This window comes from Arabidopsis lyrata, assembly GCF_000004255.2.
Source record: "Arabidopsis lyrata subsp. lyrata unplaced genomic scaffold ARALYscaffold_8, whole genome shotgun sequence".
NCBI lineage: Eukaryota > Viridiplantae > Streptophyta > Magnoliopsida > Brassicales > Brassicaceae > Arabidopsis > Arabidopsis lyrata.
This window is the reverse complement of record NW_003302548.1, coordinates 145,678-164,468: the sequence shown is the minus strand read 5'-3', so window position 1 is coordinate 164,468 and position 18,791 is coordinate 145,678. Positions and strand designations below refer to the sequence as shown.

Sequence of the window (18,791 nt, the reverse complement as noted above, 5' to 3'; positions counted from 1 at the left end):
CACCCTAAGTGTAAAAACATTGGCTTAACCCACCTTTGCTTCGCTGATGACCTCATGGTGTTTGTGGATGGTCAAAAGAGGTCAATAGAGGGGATCATCAAAAATTTTCAAGAATTTGCGGGAAAATCAGGTCTCAAAATCAGTTTGGAAAAATCAACACTCTATCTTGCTGGGATTTCAGAACAGAACAGAGACCAAATCACTACAAGTTTCCCATTTGCAACGGGACAACTACCGGTTCCATACTTGGGCCTACCTCTCTTAACCAAGAGGATGACTACGGCTGACTATGCTCCGCTCCTAGAAAAAATTAGAGCCAAGATAAGTTCATGGACAGCCTGTGCTCTCTCTTACGCATGCCGTCTAACTCTTATCAATTCAGTCATTGTAAGTCTCTCAAATTTCTGGATATCCGCCTATCGCTTACCCGCTGGTTGTATAAAGGAGATAGATAAACTTTGTGCGGCATTCTTGTGGTCTGGTCCTGATCTTAACCCCAAGAAAGCAAAGATAGCTTGGACGGAAATATGTAAGCCTAAACAAGAGGGAGGGCTGGGAATAAAATCACTTGCCGAAGCAAATAAGGTTAGTTGCTTGAAACTGATTTGGAGAATAGTTTCTGTGCAATCATCTTTGTGGGTCACTTGGATTTGGAAAAATCTCATACGAAAAGGATCCTTCTGGTCGGTTAAAGATAATTCTCATGCGGGATCTTGGATGTGGAAAAAGTTACTCAAGTATAGAGAAGTTGCGAGAGCAATGCATAAAGTTGACGTTAACAATGGCCACTCTACATCGTTCTGGTATGACAACTGGTCACCAATGGGTAGACTAATTGACGTGACGGGACCTCGTGGAGTCATTGATATGGGCATACCACTTGAAGCAACCGTCGGAAAAGTGCTACAGTCTCAACGAACCAGAAAGCATCGAGTTGATAACCTCAATCAGATTGAAGCTGCGATTCGGGCTCTCTATCAACGAACAAGAGTAGAAGGAAATGACATTCCACTATGGCAATCCTCAGGTGATAAATTCAGTAAAACGTTTACGACAAAGCACACTTGGAACAAGCTTCGGCTTTTGCATCCAAGAGTAGAATGGTATAAAGGGGTTTGGTTCTCTTACTCAACCCCAAAATATTCATTCCTCTTATGGCTTGCAATTCACAACAGATTGGCTACCGGGGACCGTATTAAACAATGGAACTCGGGACAGCGCGTAGACTGTGTCTTATGTGAAAATACTGAAGAATCAAGAGATCATTTATTCTTCTCTTGCCCATATGCTGCTGCTATTTGGAAGGCTCTAGCCCAACGACTGCTGCACGTCAATTACTCCACGGATTGGACCCAACTGGTTGCTTTGCTCAACAACTCAACCATCCCGCGGCTCAACCTCTTCTTGTTTAGGTATGTCTTTCAAGCTACTCTCTACCACATATGGCGCGAGAGAAATGCAAGAAGACATGGAGAACTTCAATCCCCTAAAACTCGTCTCATCAAACTCATAGACAAGACTGTTCGAAACCGCATCAGCGCTATCAAAGACTTGGGAGATCATCGATATAGTGATGGCCTAAGTCTGTGGTTCTCTACGCGACCAACTTCATAAACAAGACTTCGACACCTCTCTAAACTCTCTACTCTGCCTTTAATGTTTTCTATCTAACTTTTCAAAAAACAGATGCATTCATTGTACACATGTCTTTTTGGTTGAATATATTTTTACATTCATTCAAAAAAAACATCTGTACATTGTATTCTTTATATATTTTTTGGTAAAACGTTATAAACAGGTATAATGTTTTTTGGGCATAAAATTATTTTTAATTAAATAATACGGTCAATACTCAGTAGTTATTATGTTACCAAAATAAAGCAAAAAAAAAAAAAGGATTAATCTTGTGGAACATATAAGGGTAAATCCGGAAAAGGAAATACAAAAAAACAAATCAAAGAGTCTCTCTCTCTCATTCGATCTCGAAGATTTCACCGACTAATCGGAGTTTGGATCGGAGATTAGATCCGGGAAATCACCGACGAATCCTTTCTGGATTTTGGATCGGTCTATGCTACTCTACTCTATTTGATCTTGATCTTCTATTAATTTAACTTCGTTTTGCAATTGATCCTCTCGCGAAGCTTTCGCAGATCCGTCGATCTCTTTCTGTGATTTTGTGGGGTTTAGGGTTCGGGTTTTAATTTCGATTTCGATTTCGGTTGTCAATTTTGATGGCTTCGACTGCTGATTTCCTCCTGGAGGATCAAACGGACGAGGATTTCTTCGACAAACTTGTTGATGATTCCTATACTCCTACCGCTTCATCCTCTGCTAAGGAGCTCAAATTCGACGACGGTAGTGATTCCGATGACGCCAGAGCTTTTGCTAATCTCTCCGTCGTTGACGATGTTGTGGGTGATGGAGATGTCGCATTGAATGAAGCAGGTTTTGGAAACGATGTTGCAAACGAGGGTACTAGTGGTTCGGTGGGAAAAGAAGAGCCTTCTTCATCTATTGCTCCGGAAGCTCTTCAATTTGTCAACAGTGATGCAAATAAGTTAAGGGATGATGATGATGTGGTGAGATCGGGGGTGGATGATATGCCACTAACTGAAACGGCAAAAGAAAGTAATATAGTCGATGGATCTGGGAGTCCTGGGGTTAAGGAGGTTGGTTGGGGCTCCTTTTATGCCGATTCATCTGTAAATGACGGTCGTGGGTTTGGTTCATACTCTGATTTCTTCACTGAGTTGGATGGAACTGCAGGGGATTTACAGGGACAGGCCGAGGTAGCTGTGGCCACTGGAGGCAACTTAGTAGCCAATGCAACAAGTGTTGGTTTAGATAATTCGGCAGGGTTTGAGCAACACCATGGTCAAGTGCACCACGATTCTGGAAGCGGGCAGTATGTGGATAATAGTCAATCTTGGGAAAATCTCTATCCTGGGTGGAAATATGATGCAAGTACTGGTCAATGGTATCAAGTTGATGGTCATGATGCAAGCGTGAATTCACAGGAGAGCTATACAAACTCTACAAGTAACTGGGAAAGCGTTGCTGCTGATATCTCAGATGTTGCTTATCTGAAGCAGAGTACAACATCTGCAGCGGCTGGCACAGCCGAGAGTGTGTCTACTTGGAACCAGGTTTCACAAGTGGGGAATGGATATCCGGAACACATGGTCTTTGACGCTCAGTATCCTGGATGGTACTATGATACAATTGCTCAAGAGTGGCGCTCTCTGGACAGCTACAACCAGGCTTCTCAAACAACTGTAACTGGTCAAGCTCATGATCAGCAAGTTCAGAATGGTCATGCTCATACAGCTACGTATCACAGTAATAGCCAGAGTAGTATGTATGATGTTAACGACAAAAACCAGAGTTTCAAAGCGCAAGAATATGCTATGCAGAGCCAACACGGAAGTTGGGACCAATCTTACTATGCCAACAATCAGCAGGCTGCAAACACTTGGCAATCAGTAAATGTAGGTCAGGCTGAGCCTGCTATAAATTCTAATTCATTATCAAGCTTCAGAGGAAACCAGCATGTAAATAATTTGTACAGTACAGAACCTGTGGCTGAACAGTTTAAGCCAAATGCGATTGGAGCGCAGAGCTTCATCCCGCAGCATATGAATGTGGCTACTGTCACACAGAATGGACCATTGAGTTTCTCAAACGGTGTCTATAATAGACAGCAATCTGTAGATGATGCTCATCAGTCTTTTCAGAACAATCAGCTTTTCTCCCCAAGTGCGGGAAGATCATCTGATGGTCGTCCACCACATGCGCTTGTCAGTTTTGGATTTGGTGGGAAGCTCATTCTTATGAAGGATATAAATGGTTCTCTGCAGAATTCATCATTTGGAAGTCAGGTTAGTCCTTAAGTGTGAATTTTCATTAGTTTATTTTACACCCTGGGAAGTTTATGAAACTACTGTAGAGCTATCACTAATTTTCTTTGCTTATCATTGAACATGTATGAAATATGTTGTCCAATTATAACCTCAATAAGTGAAATTTATTTCTGGTTTAACTGCTGATATATCTCTATCTGATGAAAAGGGAATTGGGGGAAGCTCCGCCTCTGTCTTAAACTTGGCAGAAGTTATTTCTGGGAGTTCCTCTTATTCCAGTCAAGGGGAAGACTCTTTGAGCTACTTTCGTTGCCTGCATCAACAATCTCTTCCAGGTCCTTTGGTAGGAGGAAATGTTGGAAGTAAAGAGTTGCACAAGTGGATTGATGAGAGAATTTTGAATTGTGAATCTTCCTATATGGATTTTTCAAGAGGGAAACTCTTAAAGATGCTTCTTTCTTTACTCCGAATATCTTGTCAGTATTATGGGAAACTCCGTTCTCCTTTTGGTACTGATGCATCGCAAAAGGTGAGCAATCCATGAGATGTCTTGTCACTTCTTTTTTTTAAGAAACATTGATATGTATTACAATTTTCTCATTCTTGTATATACACTGCAAACAGGAAACGGACTCTGCTGAAGCAGCAGTCGCTAAGCTTTTTGCATTTGCAAAGAAAGATGGCTTACAAAATGGTTATGCTCCTATTAGCCAATGCTTGCAGCATTTACCACCTGAATCACAAATGCAAGTGAGTATTGGACATCAAATTCCTTATACTCTTTCGAGGACGATTTGTTTTTCCTGATTAACTCGAGGAAGAATTCCCCAGGTAACTGCTTCAGAGGTTCAGAATCTTCTGGCTTCTGGTAGAAAAATGGAGGCTCTACAATGTGCACAAGAAGGCCATTTATGGGGGATAGCGCTTATTATCGCGGCACAACTTGGGGATCAGGTTCTTTTCCCTTGATTGCTATAGAATTAAACATTCCACTGTATTGCTTGGTTGACTGACTTGGTGATATCCTAAATTGCAGTTCTATGTAGACACTGTGAAACAAATGGCCCTTCGCCAGCTGATACCAGGGTCACCTTTACGGACATTGTGCCTACTGGTTGCAGGACAACCAGCTGAAGTGTGTCCCGCTGGAAGTAGTAGCATGCTTGACAATTGGGAAGAGAATTTGGGTATAATAACTGCTAACAGAACCACAGATGATGAGCTTGTGATTACTCATCTTGGAGATCGCATGTGGAAAGATAGGGGCGAGGTGGTTCTCTGACTTGTTGTATTGTTTTACTTCATGGAAGATTTTATCATGACATTTGAACTACTGTTATGAATCAGATAATTGCGGCGCATATTTGCTATTTAATCGCGGACAAGAACTTTGATCCATACTCAGAAAGCGCCAGACTCTGCCTTGTCGGAGCGGACCATTGGAAATGTCCTCGAACATACGCAAGTCCAGAGGCTATACAGGTGAATTTTTCATCACTGTGTTTTAGTTATCATAATACTGTAGATGGAAGATTCTATTTTGAGCCTCTTTATGAATACCCTCCATGTTTCTCAAATGTGTTGTATAGAATCCCCAACGAAATTCATGGAGGATACCATTCTTTTTCTTACTTGTTTGATATTCCCTTGATTTGTCGGTTGATCTTTGCATGGGCAGAGGACAGAGTTATATGAATACTCTAAGACGCTGGGAAATTCTCAGTATATCCTGTTACCGTTTCAACCATATAAAATCATATATGCCCATATGCTGGCTGAAGTTGGTAAACTTTCGACTGCGCTGAAGTAAGGAGATTCAGTTTCCATCATCTACTCCTTTGTTAGACTGTATAATGGCTTCCTGATGTTGTTTGTGCTGTGGCTGAATCAGGTACTGTCAAGCAGTATTAAAATGCCTCAAGACAGGCCGATCACCAGAAGTGGAAATGTGGAAACAGTTTGTTTCATCTCTTGAAGAGAGAATCCGTATCCACCAACAGGTACAACTTACACAACTTCTGGTTACATGGAACAGTTGATATTTTGGGTGGGTTTACATCTGTTAGCTGTCTTTTCCTTTAAATGGAAATGGGGAAGTTTCCAGGAAAAAAAATGCAACAGTGAAAAGTATTTACATCTGTGAGTTGTACTTTGATTAAAGATATGACATCCATAAAACGGGAACCACGTAAAGCTTCTTTTTAGTTATGATCCGACTGATCGGACATTTCTATTTCAGGGCGGGTATACTGCGAATATGGCCCCAGCAAAACTTGTTGGAAAGTTCCTGAACTTTATTGATACTACAGCATCTCGTGTTGTTGGGGGGATGCCACCACCTGCACCACATCCAACAACCGGAAACCTGCAGGTAAATGACTATCAACATCAACAGCAGGAAGCAGCTAAGTTATCATATAGTCAATCGGCTAATACAATGTCATCATTGATGCCACCTGCTTCTTCAATTGAACCCGTGCGTGAGTTGGGTGGGAACGGGAGGACAATGGCAGTACATTCTAGAAGTGTATCAGAGCCAGATTTCGGTAGGACGCCAATACAGGTCTATATCACTAGAAAACCATTTCTTTTTCTTCATTTTTATTAGCAACAGATGTCTTGTTTGCTGTATTTCTTGATTAACCCTGCGGGTAAGTAGCTCCCTCATCATGCTATTTCCCCTATCCCGCCACCCCACCCTCGGTTAAATCACTGGATCGAGTAATCCTAAGGAGGCTTTCTAACTACACTAACCAATACATGTTTAGAAAACCATTGCTTATTGCTGATATGTTTTTGCCTTTTTCTGTAGGATCAGACTGACTCCTCAAAAGACAAAGCTGCTGATGAGGTGACACAGGTGAAAGCAACTCGTAGTGTGCCAAGTTCTCGGTTTAGCCGCTTTGGTATTGGAATACTGAAGAGGGTCTTACCATCTCGTTCAGCTAAAGAGGTGCACCTTGCTAAATCTTAAGGTCGTGATGAGTCTTCTTGAACTTATACTAATTGTTTTGAGTCATGCTTTGGGTGAAGGCAAAACTGGGTGACGAGAATCAATTCTACTATGACGATAATCTAAAGAGATGGGTGGAAAGAGGTGTGGAACCCCCAGCTGAGGAAGCTGCACTACCTCCTCCTCCAACGTTAGGCGCATTCCGAAGCAACTCATTGGGTTATGAAAACAAATCTGACATGAAGAACGAGATGTCTCCATCTAGTGGGAGCTGGAGTAGTGGCAGCCCAACTCCGTCAGAGAATTCTTCGGGAATCCCACCAGTATCACAGGGCTCAAACCAATTCTCAGCTCGTGGACGTATGGGTGTGCGTGCAAGGTAAACAAACCACGTTAAAATTATAATCTGTGGAGACTATCGTGGATCCTTAGTTAGAATGGCAATAAGGAGGGAATATAAGCCACCATTGATTTGCTGGTACAGAAGAGCTTTCGGTGTGAGATGGGCATTTTTTTTCTGATGGGGTAGTGTACGGTTGTGCAACTGTTAGTTATAAGTTCTCTGATCATTATCAAAAAGCGGCTGGATATAATGTTCCCTTGTTAGTGTTTTACTGTAGATAATGTGCTTGCGTAGAAGTAATCATTTTACTCTCTTTTGGGGCAGATACGTTGACACCTTTAATCAAGGCCGTGGAAACTCCTCGAGCATGTATCAGTCACCTCCCGTACAATCTGCTAAACCACCGATTCCTGCAAAAGCAAAATTCTTCGTCCCAGCAGCACCGGCATTGTTTGCAAACGACCAGGTAATGGAATCAGTTAGTGATGAAACCAGACAGGAGAACTCAGCAGATGAAGGGGTAGTAGGGTCTGCAGGCGCTCCAGGACCAAGCCAGTCTTCATTCCAGTCCCCGACACCATCTCCAATGGCAATGCAGAGATTTCCAAGTCTAGACAACATCAAAAGAAGTGGATCAGGAATAAGCCTTAATGGTGATCTTCCTCCGTCAGGATCAAGAAGAACAGCTTCATGGAGCGGAAGCGTCAACAGCTCGTCGTTTATGTCTCCAACGAGTGCATCAACATTCAAACCAAGCCCACTGAACAGTAGCAGCAGCAGCTTAGGAGAGGAGCTTCAGGAAGTGGAACTGTAAGTTGAAAAATCTGTAATATCACAACAACAACAACAAAAAGTTTTGCTCACTGTCACAACAACAACAGGTTAGATCGATCAATCAATCAAATGTGAATCCATGAGTTACCCAAAATTACATAAAACACTTACTCTGCTTCTGTCAACGACGGGGGCAAATATGTATTATGCCGTTTGTAATTTTTTTTTCTTTTTTTTTTCTAAATATAAATTCATTAATTTTTCTTTGTTAACAGACTTGAGGAATTACACAATAATGCACATTAATATTTCGTTTATGAGTGATAATCAAATTTGTTCACCATGTGTAGCAAATGTCAATTAGATTCGATTCTCATTTCCATCACAATTTTAATTTTTTTTAAAGAAAACATTTTTTTTTTTTTTTTGGTAAGGAAAAAGAAAACATTAGTGTCCGAAAATGTGGCTCAGTGCGCGCTTTGGACCGGAAACGCACCGCTGGTAATCGGCATGTGCCTATTTATTTGGTTTTTGTTTTATGTGGGCTGGCCATTAATAATAATTGGGCCGATAATTCGTGTTTTTTTTATTGAATATATTATTATTAATTTGTCCGATCTAAATATAATTAATTTAATTAACGGATGAAGAACCGGTTGGGTTAAAGCATCTTGAGGAGCGATCCAATGGTGACCGTTGGATTTATCAGATCTGTGGAGCTTTAGAAACAGAGAGAGTCTCTCTTCCTTGTTCCTCCAACGTAAAAAACCAGAATTTCAATGTCTTCTTCCTTGCGTGATTATATCAAATCTGGATCAGGCATTTCGTCAAACACCTTGGGAGCATCTTTCAGCGAGCCGATTCTTTTGTAGAATCCCAACAAGGAAATTGGAATCAAACCGTACCTGACGTAGCTAGCCATGAAGCTGTCGTCACAAAGAAACGTAGCCATTATCGCCGGAGACGCTCCTGGTTTTGTCTCCTTCATTGGGTAGATACGAGATATCGGAAATTTTTTGTAAGTTCCTTAGACATAGATCCTCGCATTTTGATGATCCCTTCGAACAGATCGCCCAACCATGCTCCATGTTAATTTGAATCATATCGGATGATAATTTTGTGCGAAGCAGTTCGTGAGAATGACGTTGAAGGTTGAGAACTTGAGATAGAAAAGCTTCGAATAGCAAATTCTAGGTTTTGTTGGATCGGAGTCTATGGCATCATGCTCCGCTTGATCGCTGCGTTTTATAGAACTTCTTCCTTTGGCTTTTGATCTTCTTTGTCACCTCTCACGGCGATTTTGTTGGAGATTAGATTAGGGTTATTTTCATTCCGATTTTGATTCATGGCTTCGTCTTCTCAATTCCTGCTGGAGGATCAAACGGATGAGGATTTCTTCGACAAGCTTGTTGATGATGCTTTTTCTCCCGGCGAAGCTCAGGCTTCATCCTCTGTGACGGAGCTCAAGTTTGACGACGAAAGTGACTCCGATGATTCCAGAGCTTTTTCGAATCTCTCCATTGCTAAAGATCCTTTGGGTGAAGTAGATGGCACATTGAATGAAGCAGCTTTAGGGAACGATGTTGCAAGTGGTTCGGTGGGAAAAGACGAGCCTTCTTCTATTGCTCCGGAAGCTCTTCAATCTCTCCATGGTGATGCAAAGGAATTAAGAGATGATGAAATGAGATCAGAGGTAGCTGATATGCCACTATCTGAAACAGCAAAAGAATGCACCATGGCTAACGAGCCCGGGATTCCTGGGGTTAAGGAGCTAGATTGGGGTTCTTTTGATGCAGATTTATCTGTAAATGACGGTCGTGGGTTTGGTTCATGCTCTGATTTCTTCACTGAGTTGGATGGAACTGCAGGAAATTTGCAGGGAAAGGCGGATGTAGCTGTGGCCACTGGAGGAAACTTAGTAGCCAATCATACAAATAACACAAGTGTTGGTTTTGATAATTCGGCAGGGTTTGAGCAACACCAGGGTCAAGTGCACCACGATTCTGCAAGCAGGCAGTACGTGGATAACAGTCAGTCTTGGGAAAATCTCTATCCTGGATGGAAATATGATGCAAGTACTGGCCAGTGGTATCAAGTTGATGGTCATGATGCAAGCATGAATTCACAGGAGAGCTATGAAAACTCAACGAGTAACTGGGAAAACGTTGCTGCTAATTACTCGGATGTTGCTTATCAGAGACAGAGTACAGCATCTGCAGTGGCTGGCACAGTTGAGAATGTGTCTACTTGGAACCAGGCTTCACAAGTAAGCAATGGGTATCCAGAACACATGGTCTTTGACTCCCAGTATCCGGGATGGTACTATGACACAATTGCTCAAGAATGGCGCTCTCTTGACAGCTACAACCAGGCTTTTCAAACAACTGGTCAAGCCAATGATCAGCAAGTTCAGAATGGCAATTCTCTTACAGCTATGTACCATAATAGAGAGAGTAACGTACATGATGTTTACGATAAAAATCAGATACTCAGAACGCAATCATTTGATATCCAGAGCCAACATGGAAGTTGGGATCAATCGTACTATGACAACAATCAGCAGGCTACAAACATTTGGCAACCAGAAAATGCAGGTAAGGCTGAGGCGGCTGTAACTCCTGCCTCATTATCAAACTTCGCAGGAAACCAGCAAGTAAATAATCTGTACAGTACAGGACATGTGGCTGAACAGTTTAAGCCATATGAGAGTGGTGTTCAGAGCTTCATCCCTCAGCATATGAATGTGGCTAGTGTCACGCAGAATGGAGCTATGAGTTTCTCGAACGATTTTTATAGTAGACAGGAATCTGTAGATGATGCTCCACAGTCATTTCAGAGCAATCAGCTTGCCTCCCCAAGTGCAGGAAGATCATCTGATGGGCGGCCACCACATGCACTTGTCAATTTTGGATTTGGGGGAAAGCTCATTCTTATGAAGGATGATAATGGTTCTCTCCAGAATTTATCATTTGGAAGTCAGGTAATGAAGTGGTATTTTTCATTAGCTTAATTACACTCTGGGATTATGAACTCACTTATTTTTTCTTATATTATGCTTATCGGAGAACTTGCATGAAAGATATTCTCTAATTATAACATAATAAAGTAAATTATGAAATTGTTTTCACTACTAACCTTTTTCTATCCGACTCAGAAGGGAACTGGGGGAAGCTCCATCTCTGTCTTAAACTTGGCAGAAGTTATTTCTGGGAGTGCCTCTTATTCAAGTCTCGGGGAAAACTCTTTGAGTTACTTCAGTTGTCTGGATCAACAATCTCTTCCAGGACCCTTGGTTGGAGGAAATGTTGGAAGTAAAGACTTACATAAGTGGCTTGATGAGAAAATTTTGAATTGTGAATCTTCGTATATGGAATTTTCAAGAGGGAAACTTTTAAAGATGCTTCTTTCTTTGCTCAGAATATCTTGTCAGTATTATGGGAAACTCCGTTCTCCTTTTGGTACTGATGCATCGCAAAAGGTGAGCAATCCATGAGATGTCTTGTCACTTCTTTTTTTAAAGAAACATTGGTATGTATTACAATTTTCTCATTCTTGTATATACACTGCAAACAGGAAATGGACTCTGCTGAAGCAGCAGTCGCTAAGCTTTTTGCATTTGCCAAGAAAGATGGCGTACAAAATGGTTATGCTCCTATTAGCCAATGTTTACAGCATTTACCACCGGAATCACAAATGCAAGTGAGTATTTGACATCATATCTTGTATTTATCTTTCTAGGAGAATGTTTCTATAATTAACATGGTTTGGTTTTGCTTATTAACTCATTTGGAAGAATTGTCCAGGTAACTGCTTCAGAGGTGCAGAATCTTCTGGCTTCTGGCAGGAAGATGGAGGCTCTCCAATGTGCACAAGAAGGTCATTTATGGGGACCAGCGCTTGTTATCGCAGCACAACTTGGGCAGCAGGTTTGTTTCCCTTGATTGCTATAGAACTAAACATTGCACTGTAGTGCTTGGTTGACTGACTTGGTCGATGTCTTAATTGATGCAGTTTTATATTGACACTGTGAAACAAATGGCCCTTCGCCAGCTGGTACCCGGGTCACCTTTACGGACACTGTGCCTGCTGGTTGCAGGGCAACCAGCTGAAGTGTTTTCCACTGGAAGTACAAGCGATATCTCTTTTCCTGGTTCCATAAATGTGCCTCCACAGCAACCTCAGGTAAGACATAAACCATCTATTTCGTCTCAGTAAGACAATATGGTAGATTAAAGAGTAAAAAGGAAATTTAGAAACGTGTTGCCAAAAGATATAGAGATTACAACGGTAAACTCTCTTGTTCCTTCGAAGAGTTCGATAAAAACATACCCCTTACTGCTCTTTAAGAGCTTATTAAATACTAAATAGGTGGACCCCAAAATCCAAAGTAAGAAAACACACAATCTAATCAATCAATCTCCTCCCAATCATTGCTAAATATCAATTACTATGATTAAAGTCGGGAACCATATAAACAGTGAGAAGACACTGCAAGACGAAAAATATTTTCTCTACCATAGGGAACTAGATCGCTCTTCCATTCCAAAGGGCATATTTTCTTATGCAGCTCTGCCATGGGAGCTTATTAATAATGTCTTAGTGTTTCCCTGAATTGCAGTTTGGAAGTAGTAGCATGCTTGACAGTTGGGAAGAGAATTTGGGTATAATAACTGCGAACAGAACCACAGATGATGAGCTTGTAATTACTCATCTTGGAGATTGCATGTGGAAAGAAAGGGGCGAGGTGGTTCTCTGCCTTGTTGTGTTTTTTACTTTATGAAACTTTATCATGACACTTGAACTACTGTTATGAATCAGATAATTGCAGCTCATATTTGCTATTTAATTGCGGACAAGAACTTTGATCCATACTCAGATACTGCCAGACTCTGCCTTGTTGGAGCGGATCACTGGAAATATCCTCGAACATATGCAAGTCCAGAGGCTATACAGGTGATTTTTTTTTTTTTTATCATTCTGGTTTTTAGTTATCATCATACTAGCCGGACGATTCTGTTTTGAGCATATCATAAATACCCTCCATGTTCCTCAAATATGTATTGCATAGATATTACAACGAAATACTTGGATGACACCATTCTTTTGTTAATCTTCTGATAATTTTTTTATTTGTCGATTGATCTTTGCATGGGCAGAGAACAGAGTTATATGAATACTCTAAGACGCTGGGAAACTCTCAGTATACCCTGTTACCGTTTCAACCATATAAAGTCATGTATGCCCATATGCTGGCTGAAGTTGGTAAACTTTCGACTGCACTGAAGTAAGGAGATTCACTTTCCACCACCTACTCCTTTGTTAGACTGTATAATGGCTTCCTGATGTCGTTTGTGCTGTGGCTGATACAGGTACTGTCAAGCAGTATTAAAATGCCTCAAGACAGGCCGATCACCAGAAGTGGAAATGTGGAAACAGTTTGTTTCATCTCTTGAAGAGAGAATCCGCATCCACCAACAGGTACAACTTCTGGTTCCAATCCGTATCTACCAATAGATTTTTCCATTTGGTTTACATCTGTTAGATGTCTATTCCTCCAAATGGAAATGTAAAATCAGCCTTATGGACATCCATAAAACTGGGAACAATCTAAAGCTTGTTCTTTTCTCTAATGATGCAACTTAACCATTTCAGGGCGGGTATACAGCGAATTTACACACAGAAAAACTTGTTGGAGTACTGCTAAACTTTTTTGGTAGTAAAGCACATCGTCCTGTTGGGGGCATGCCACCACCTGCACCACATTCAACCAAAGGAAACCTACAGGGAAATGAGTATCAACATCAACTGCAGGAAGCCACTAAGTTAGCATATAGTCAATCGGTTAATACAATGTCATCATTGATGCCACCTGCTTCAATGGAGCCCATACATGAGTCGGGTGGGAGTGGGAGGAGAATGGCAGTACATACTAGAAGTGTATCAGAGCCAGATTTCGGTAGGACGCCAATACAGGTCTATACCAAAAAACCATTATCACCGCTAAGAATATTTGAAAATATGAAATTTATAAAAGGTTTCCTTTTTTCTAGGATATGGCTGACTCCTCAAAAGAAAAGGCAGTTGATGGGGTGACAAAGTTGAAATCATCTGGGACAGTGGCAGGTTCGCGGTTTAGTCGCTTTGGTTTTAGCATGCTGAAGGACACTGTAGGGAGGGTCTTAAATCGGTCATCCAAAGAGGTACACTGCTAAATGCTTTGGTTGTGATGATATCTCTTGAACTTATTCTAATTGTTTCGGTTTGTACTTCGGGTCAAGGCAAAATTGGGCGCAGAAAATCAGTTCTACTATGATGACAAACTAAAGAGATGGGTGGAAAGAGGTGTGGAACCCCCAGCTGAGGAAGCTGCACTGCCTCCTCCTCCAACAATAGGCGCATTCCAAAACAACTCACTTGGTTATGAAAACAATCCATCTAATGGGAACTCGAGTTCTGGCGGCCCAACTCCATCAGAGAATTCTTCAGGAATCCCACCAATCTCACACGGTTCGAATCAATTCTCAGCTCGTGGGCGTACGGGTGTGCGGGCAAGGTAAACAAATAACTTGAGGCATGTGAGAATTATAATCTGTGGAGACTATCCTGGATTATAAATCATGAGCGCAATTGTACCGTCACATTAAAATTGCGTTAAGGAGGGAATATAAGCCACACTTGGTTTACTACCAGGACAGATATAAAGATGAAACATTCAGTATGAAATAGGCCTGAGTTTTTCATGATTGTAGTTGTTTTTTCCAGCTGTGAGTTGTAAAAAAATTTCAAGTGAAATTGTTTGCAGTTTACTGAAGATAATATGCATGCTTAAAGCTAATCACTTTACTCTCTTTTTGGGCAGATACGTTGACACCTATAATTTAGGCCGTGGAAACTCTCAGACCATGTATCAGTCACCTTCCGTACAAACTGCAAAACCACCAATCCCGGCAAAAGCAAAGTTCTTTGTTCCCGCAGCACCTGCATCGTTTTCAAACGACCAGGCAATGGAACCGGCTGCTGCTGAATCCAGACAGGAGGAGATTTCGGCAGATGAAGTAGTAGCCTCTTCAGGGGCTCCACCACCAATGATGATGCAGAGATATCCAAGTATGGATAACATCCAAAGAAATGGATTGGGGATTAGCGTCAATGGGGATCATCATCAGCCTCCTGCTTCCAGAAGAACAGCTTCATGGAGTGGAAACTTCAACACCTCGTTTACGCCTCCGACCAGTCCATCAACCTTCAAACCAATCCTACTCAACAGTAGCAGCAGCAGCTTAGGAGAGGAGCTTCAGGAAGTGGAACTCTAAGTCACCAGGAACTGAAAAAATATTTCACAAAGTTTTTGGTTATTGATTGTCACAGGTAGGAAAGTCACACAGAGATGGAGCTTGGATTTACGCCGTCTTCTTGAGTGATAGGGGCAGGCAATATATAATTGCAGTTTGTATAGATGATTCTTTGCTTCATTTGGGTTTTGAGAATGGAACCAAAAGTTGGGAGAGAGTTGCAAAACTGTACCTTTCGCTAAAATATATAATAAGGTCAAAGCTGACCAATTTTTCATGTATTGTTTTTTCTTATTCATTAATTCTTTCTATCTATGTCACAACAGAGAAGTCGGAAGTTGAACACATCTTGTATTTACTCTCTGCTAAGCCAATTTTTTCAGTATGAAACTAGTTGAATTTTCCAGCCAAATAAAATGTTATATTCTTTTTGTAAGATACACATACATATAGATGATAAGAAAAAAGGTGATAATTTAAGTTATATTTATAGCAAAGGTTACATACAAAGTATACACATTCGTTTTTCTTTACTCATTTTTTTTTTAATATACTTTGTATGCAAATAATAACCTCAAAACGTTTAACTGAAATGGACACAGGTAAAGAAGAAGCAATATACTTTGTATCACACAACTAGGGATTGACCTGCGGTACACCGCGGGACGATATTTTTATTTCAAAAATTATATACTTTTGTTTGGATTTTTTTTTAATTTTTGTTACATATAACAAATATATGTATATAACCTATTTACATGTGTAATTAGAATGTATATATAGAATTTTATATAGTGTTTATTGTATAATAAGGATGTTGTATGTTTGACTAATTCTAATTCTACAGAAAAATGAGATGACAATTAAGTAAGCAACAATGTACCGCGTGTGTAAATTATGTATCATCTTATGGTGTTTGTTTTATATTTAAATAGTTTTAAAAGTGTGTAAGTATTTTATATATATGTGCAAATACTTGTGTTGGTTTGTAAATTTTGTTTATTGTTATAAATATTGAAATATGATATCTTATATTTTTTTGTGTAAAGAATATAAAATACTTTGTGCAAAATTCTGTTTGAATTATATCTTTTAAGATTTATTGTATTTATTTGTTGTTTCATATTTCATACAAATAAGTGTATTTATATTGCTGTATAAATGAAAAGAACAATTTTACTCCCTCCGTTTCATAATATAAGTCGTTTTAGTTTTAAGCACGCAGATTAAGAAGATTTACTTTTAAAAAGTTCAGCCAATCATAAAAGATACTGCATAATATAAATAATTATAAAATATTAAAGTAATATATAAAGTGCATATAAACTTAAAAACGACTTATATTATGAAACAAAATTTTTTCTCCAAAAAGACTTATATTATGAAACGGAGGGAGTATAATATGAGAATATCTCACATAATAGCAATGTAAATACGACAAACAATAATATATCTATACCACATAAAACAAACAAAAATATTATGAGCTAAATTTCATGTAATAACGTATATGTGATCAAATTCCAAACAAAAATAATTAATTTGTATATACAACAAACAAATAAAAATACACGAACCTTCTAAATATCCTATATTATTTTACAAAACGAAACAAATTTAAAAATTTGCATACTATGCAAAATACAAATTTAGTAAATAATACAATTTTTAAGTATAAACTTATTTTTTTATATTAAAAAAAACATGAACCCGCGGTGTACCGCGGATCATATCCTAGTTTCCTTATAAAAACATAATCAAATACGTATCAAATTAATTAATTCATCGGTTTTTACATAGATATTACATATCTCTCTAGAAGAAATCAAATAAAAGATGAAACAAAAACCAAACCCACGCTTAATCTTGATTTCACCTTCCACTCCAACAAATCAGCGCCTCTCCGAATCAGTCCAATAGTTTTGAAATATCATAAACACAAATCTCTCTCTCTCGGCAAATGAAACGTGTGTGAACAATCCACGGTGGTTACTTCTTAGATTAGGGTTACGATCACTTACGCCGCCGTCATGTATGTTTCTCTTGAACCTAACTAATATAACTCTCTTGAACTAAATGAAGAAGTGATTTTAATTTTTGTGGTTACCGAAAATCCAAACGCACACCTCAAGTTTGAGAAAATTCCATTCAATCATACAACCTGACACAAACAGAACAATTAAAGTTTGGTTATAAGGAAAACACTGAAAACAGTGTGCCCCTATCAAAAAAATTCATATAGACCTGCCACTCCAACATAAATTTCATTGCATGCCAAAAAACTTACAGGGAATTCAGAGGAAAGCATAATGTCGATTGTAAGACTCTGTTTAAGTTAATCTTCCTCAAGTAGCTTGTAAAAATCTGCAAAGCAAAAGAAAAAAAAATGATTAGATTTTGTCATTGCAAGGAACAGAGATAATTAGAAGTAAAGATGTCCAATCCACAATTGAACCAATATGACATTGTAGCTTCCACGAACTGGAGTAAACTCTTACAATCATATAAGAGAGTGCTTACTCCAAGATGAATTAGGGTACATACCAATGGAGTTGATAGAGATCTACATATGAAAGCTCGAGCAGGGAAAGGGAATCTTTAAGGGCAGTGATAACACTTTCACGACCCAATCGCCATGGCAATGCAGCAAACTTTGTTGCAACTGAAATCTCAGCTCCGTAAAATCTCTCTTTTCTCTCACGGATGAACCTGTTTAAAATCTCACCAAAGACAGTCAAGAAGAACATGTATGAGGAAATGAGGATCAAAGCACACTAATATACATGTTTCCAAAATACAGTGAAAAGGTACCTTCCTAAAAGAGTTTCAGAGCTTATAACACCCAGAGAAAACTATAAAAGAAGATAATGTGAGGCTTCCAATTAGTTTCAAAACAAACCACTATACGAAGGAAGAGTAGTCAGATTTGTCATTCTTACCTTGGAACCATAAACTTCAGCGGTATCGAAAAAATCAATACCATTGTCAAGACTGGTATCGAAAGCACCTTTAGCAGCCTTCAATTTCCTGTATACCATCACAGAAAAAAAAAAAGAGAAAGAAGAGAAAAACTTTATTCATCTCAATACTTGTTGTTGCTTGTTGATACATGAAGTACTGCAAACACAAAGTTACAAAAGTAGATAAAACCTGGTTTAAACTGCACAGTGCTCTGTTCAAAAGCTTCTTTACCGGTGATTCCATCTTTCAGATTCTTGAAATACTCATTGTAGTCTTGCTCCGGTGGAGGATTCTCAGGATCTACCGTGAAAGGCTCACTAAACGGAACTGTACTTTTAACCTGAAACAAAAAAAACAACATACAAAGCAGCCCAAATGAGAAATTTAACATCTTGAATATATAGAAACCCCAAAAAAATCGACAATTGCTGGTTCTTTATAAACCTCGAATGTCTTGTTTAGAGCACACGGGCTTGACTTCGAAAATATTATGCTAACAACAACGGCGATTTAAAGAAACATACTAATATCAAAAAATTTGATCCGTCTAAGCTAAGACAAATTAAGGTTCCACAATCAAATCACTTACCTATGGAGAAAAAGTA

General features: G+C 39.5%; 2 protein-coding genes and 1 long non-coding RNA gene across 8 annotated transcripts; 2 read left to right on the top strand and 1 right to left on the bottom strand.

Annotated features, from left to right (window-relative positions):
• Positions 1-1,933: 1,933 nt before the first annotated feature.
• LOC9299418 (protein transport protein SEC16A homolog) lies at positions 1,934-8,273 on the top strand. Of its 4 annotated transcripts, none has more exons than XM_021011188.1 (12): positions 1,936-3,881; positions 4,072-4,392; positions 4,488-4,613; positions 4,695-4,817; positions 4,900-5,133; positions 5,211-5,345; positions 5,542-5,669; positions 5,755-5,863; positions 6,103-6,426; positions 6,682-6,816; positions 6,897-7,195; positions 7,484-8,273. In XM_021011188.1, exons 1-12 carry the CDS (start codon positions 2,235-2,237, stop codon positions 7,971-7,973), a joined length of 4,071 nt encoding a protein of 1,356 aa, XP_020866847.1. In that variant the 5' UTR covers positions 1,936-2,234; the 3' UTR covers positions 7,974-8,273. The 4 variants fall into 4 exon arrangements, with proteins under 4 accessions (XP_020866851.1, XP_020866854.1, XP_020866847.1 ...); XM_002865069.2 differs by having other exon boundaries at positions 6,676-6,816; XM_021011192.1 differs by lacking the exons at positions 6,897-7,195; positions 7,484-8,273 and having other exon boundaries at positions 1,934-3,881; positions 6,103-6,409; positions 6,676-6,775.
• A 288-nt stretch (positions 8,274-8,561) lies between these two features.
• LOC9299417 (protein transport protein SEC16B homolog) lies at positions 8,562-15,583 on the top strand. Of its 3 annotated transcripts, XM_021011207.1 has the most exons (14): positions 8,563-8,951; positions 9,064-10,913; positions 11,088-11,411; positions 11,507-11,632; positions 11,737-11,859; positions 11,945-12,115; positions 12,552-12,677; positions 12,752-12,886; positions 13,090-13,217; positions 13,303-13,411; positions 13,586-13,906; positions 13,984-14,133; positions 14,212-14,486; positions 14,793-15,583. In XM_021011207.1, exons 2-14 carry the CDS (start codon positions 9,279-9,281, stop codon positions 15,244-15,246), a joined length of 4,077 nt encoding a protein of 1,358 aa, XP_020866866.1. In that variant the 5' UTR covers positions 8,563-8,951; positions 9,064-9,278; the 3' UTR covers positions 15,247-15,583. The 3 variants fall into 3 exon arrangements, with proteins under 3 accessions (XP_020866873.1, XP_020866866.1, XP_002865114.1); XM_021011214.1 differs by having other exon boundaries at positions 8,562-10,913; positions 11,091-11,411; XM_002865068.2 differs by having other exon boundaries at positions 8,563-10,913.
• Positions 15,584-16,971: 1,388 nt separating this feature from the next.
• Positions 16,972-18,791, bottom strand: LOC110224680. The gene is made up of 7 exons (XR_002329177.1): positions 18,631-18,791; positions 18,376-18,526; positions 18,165-18,252; positions 18,037-18,077; positions 17,770-17,934; positions 17,513-17,589; positions 16,972-17,386 (listed from the first exon to the last, which is right to left on the bottom strand). It is a non-coding gene; the product is annotated as an uncharacterized LOC110224680 (long non-coding RNA).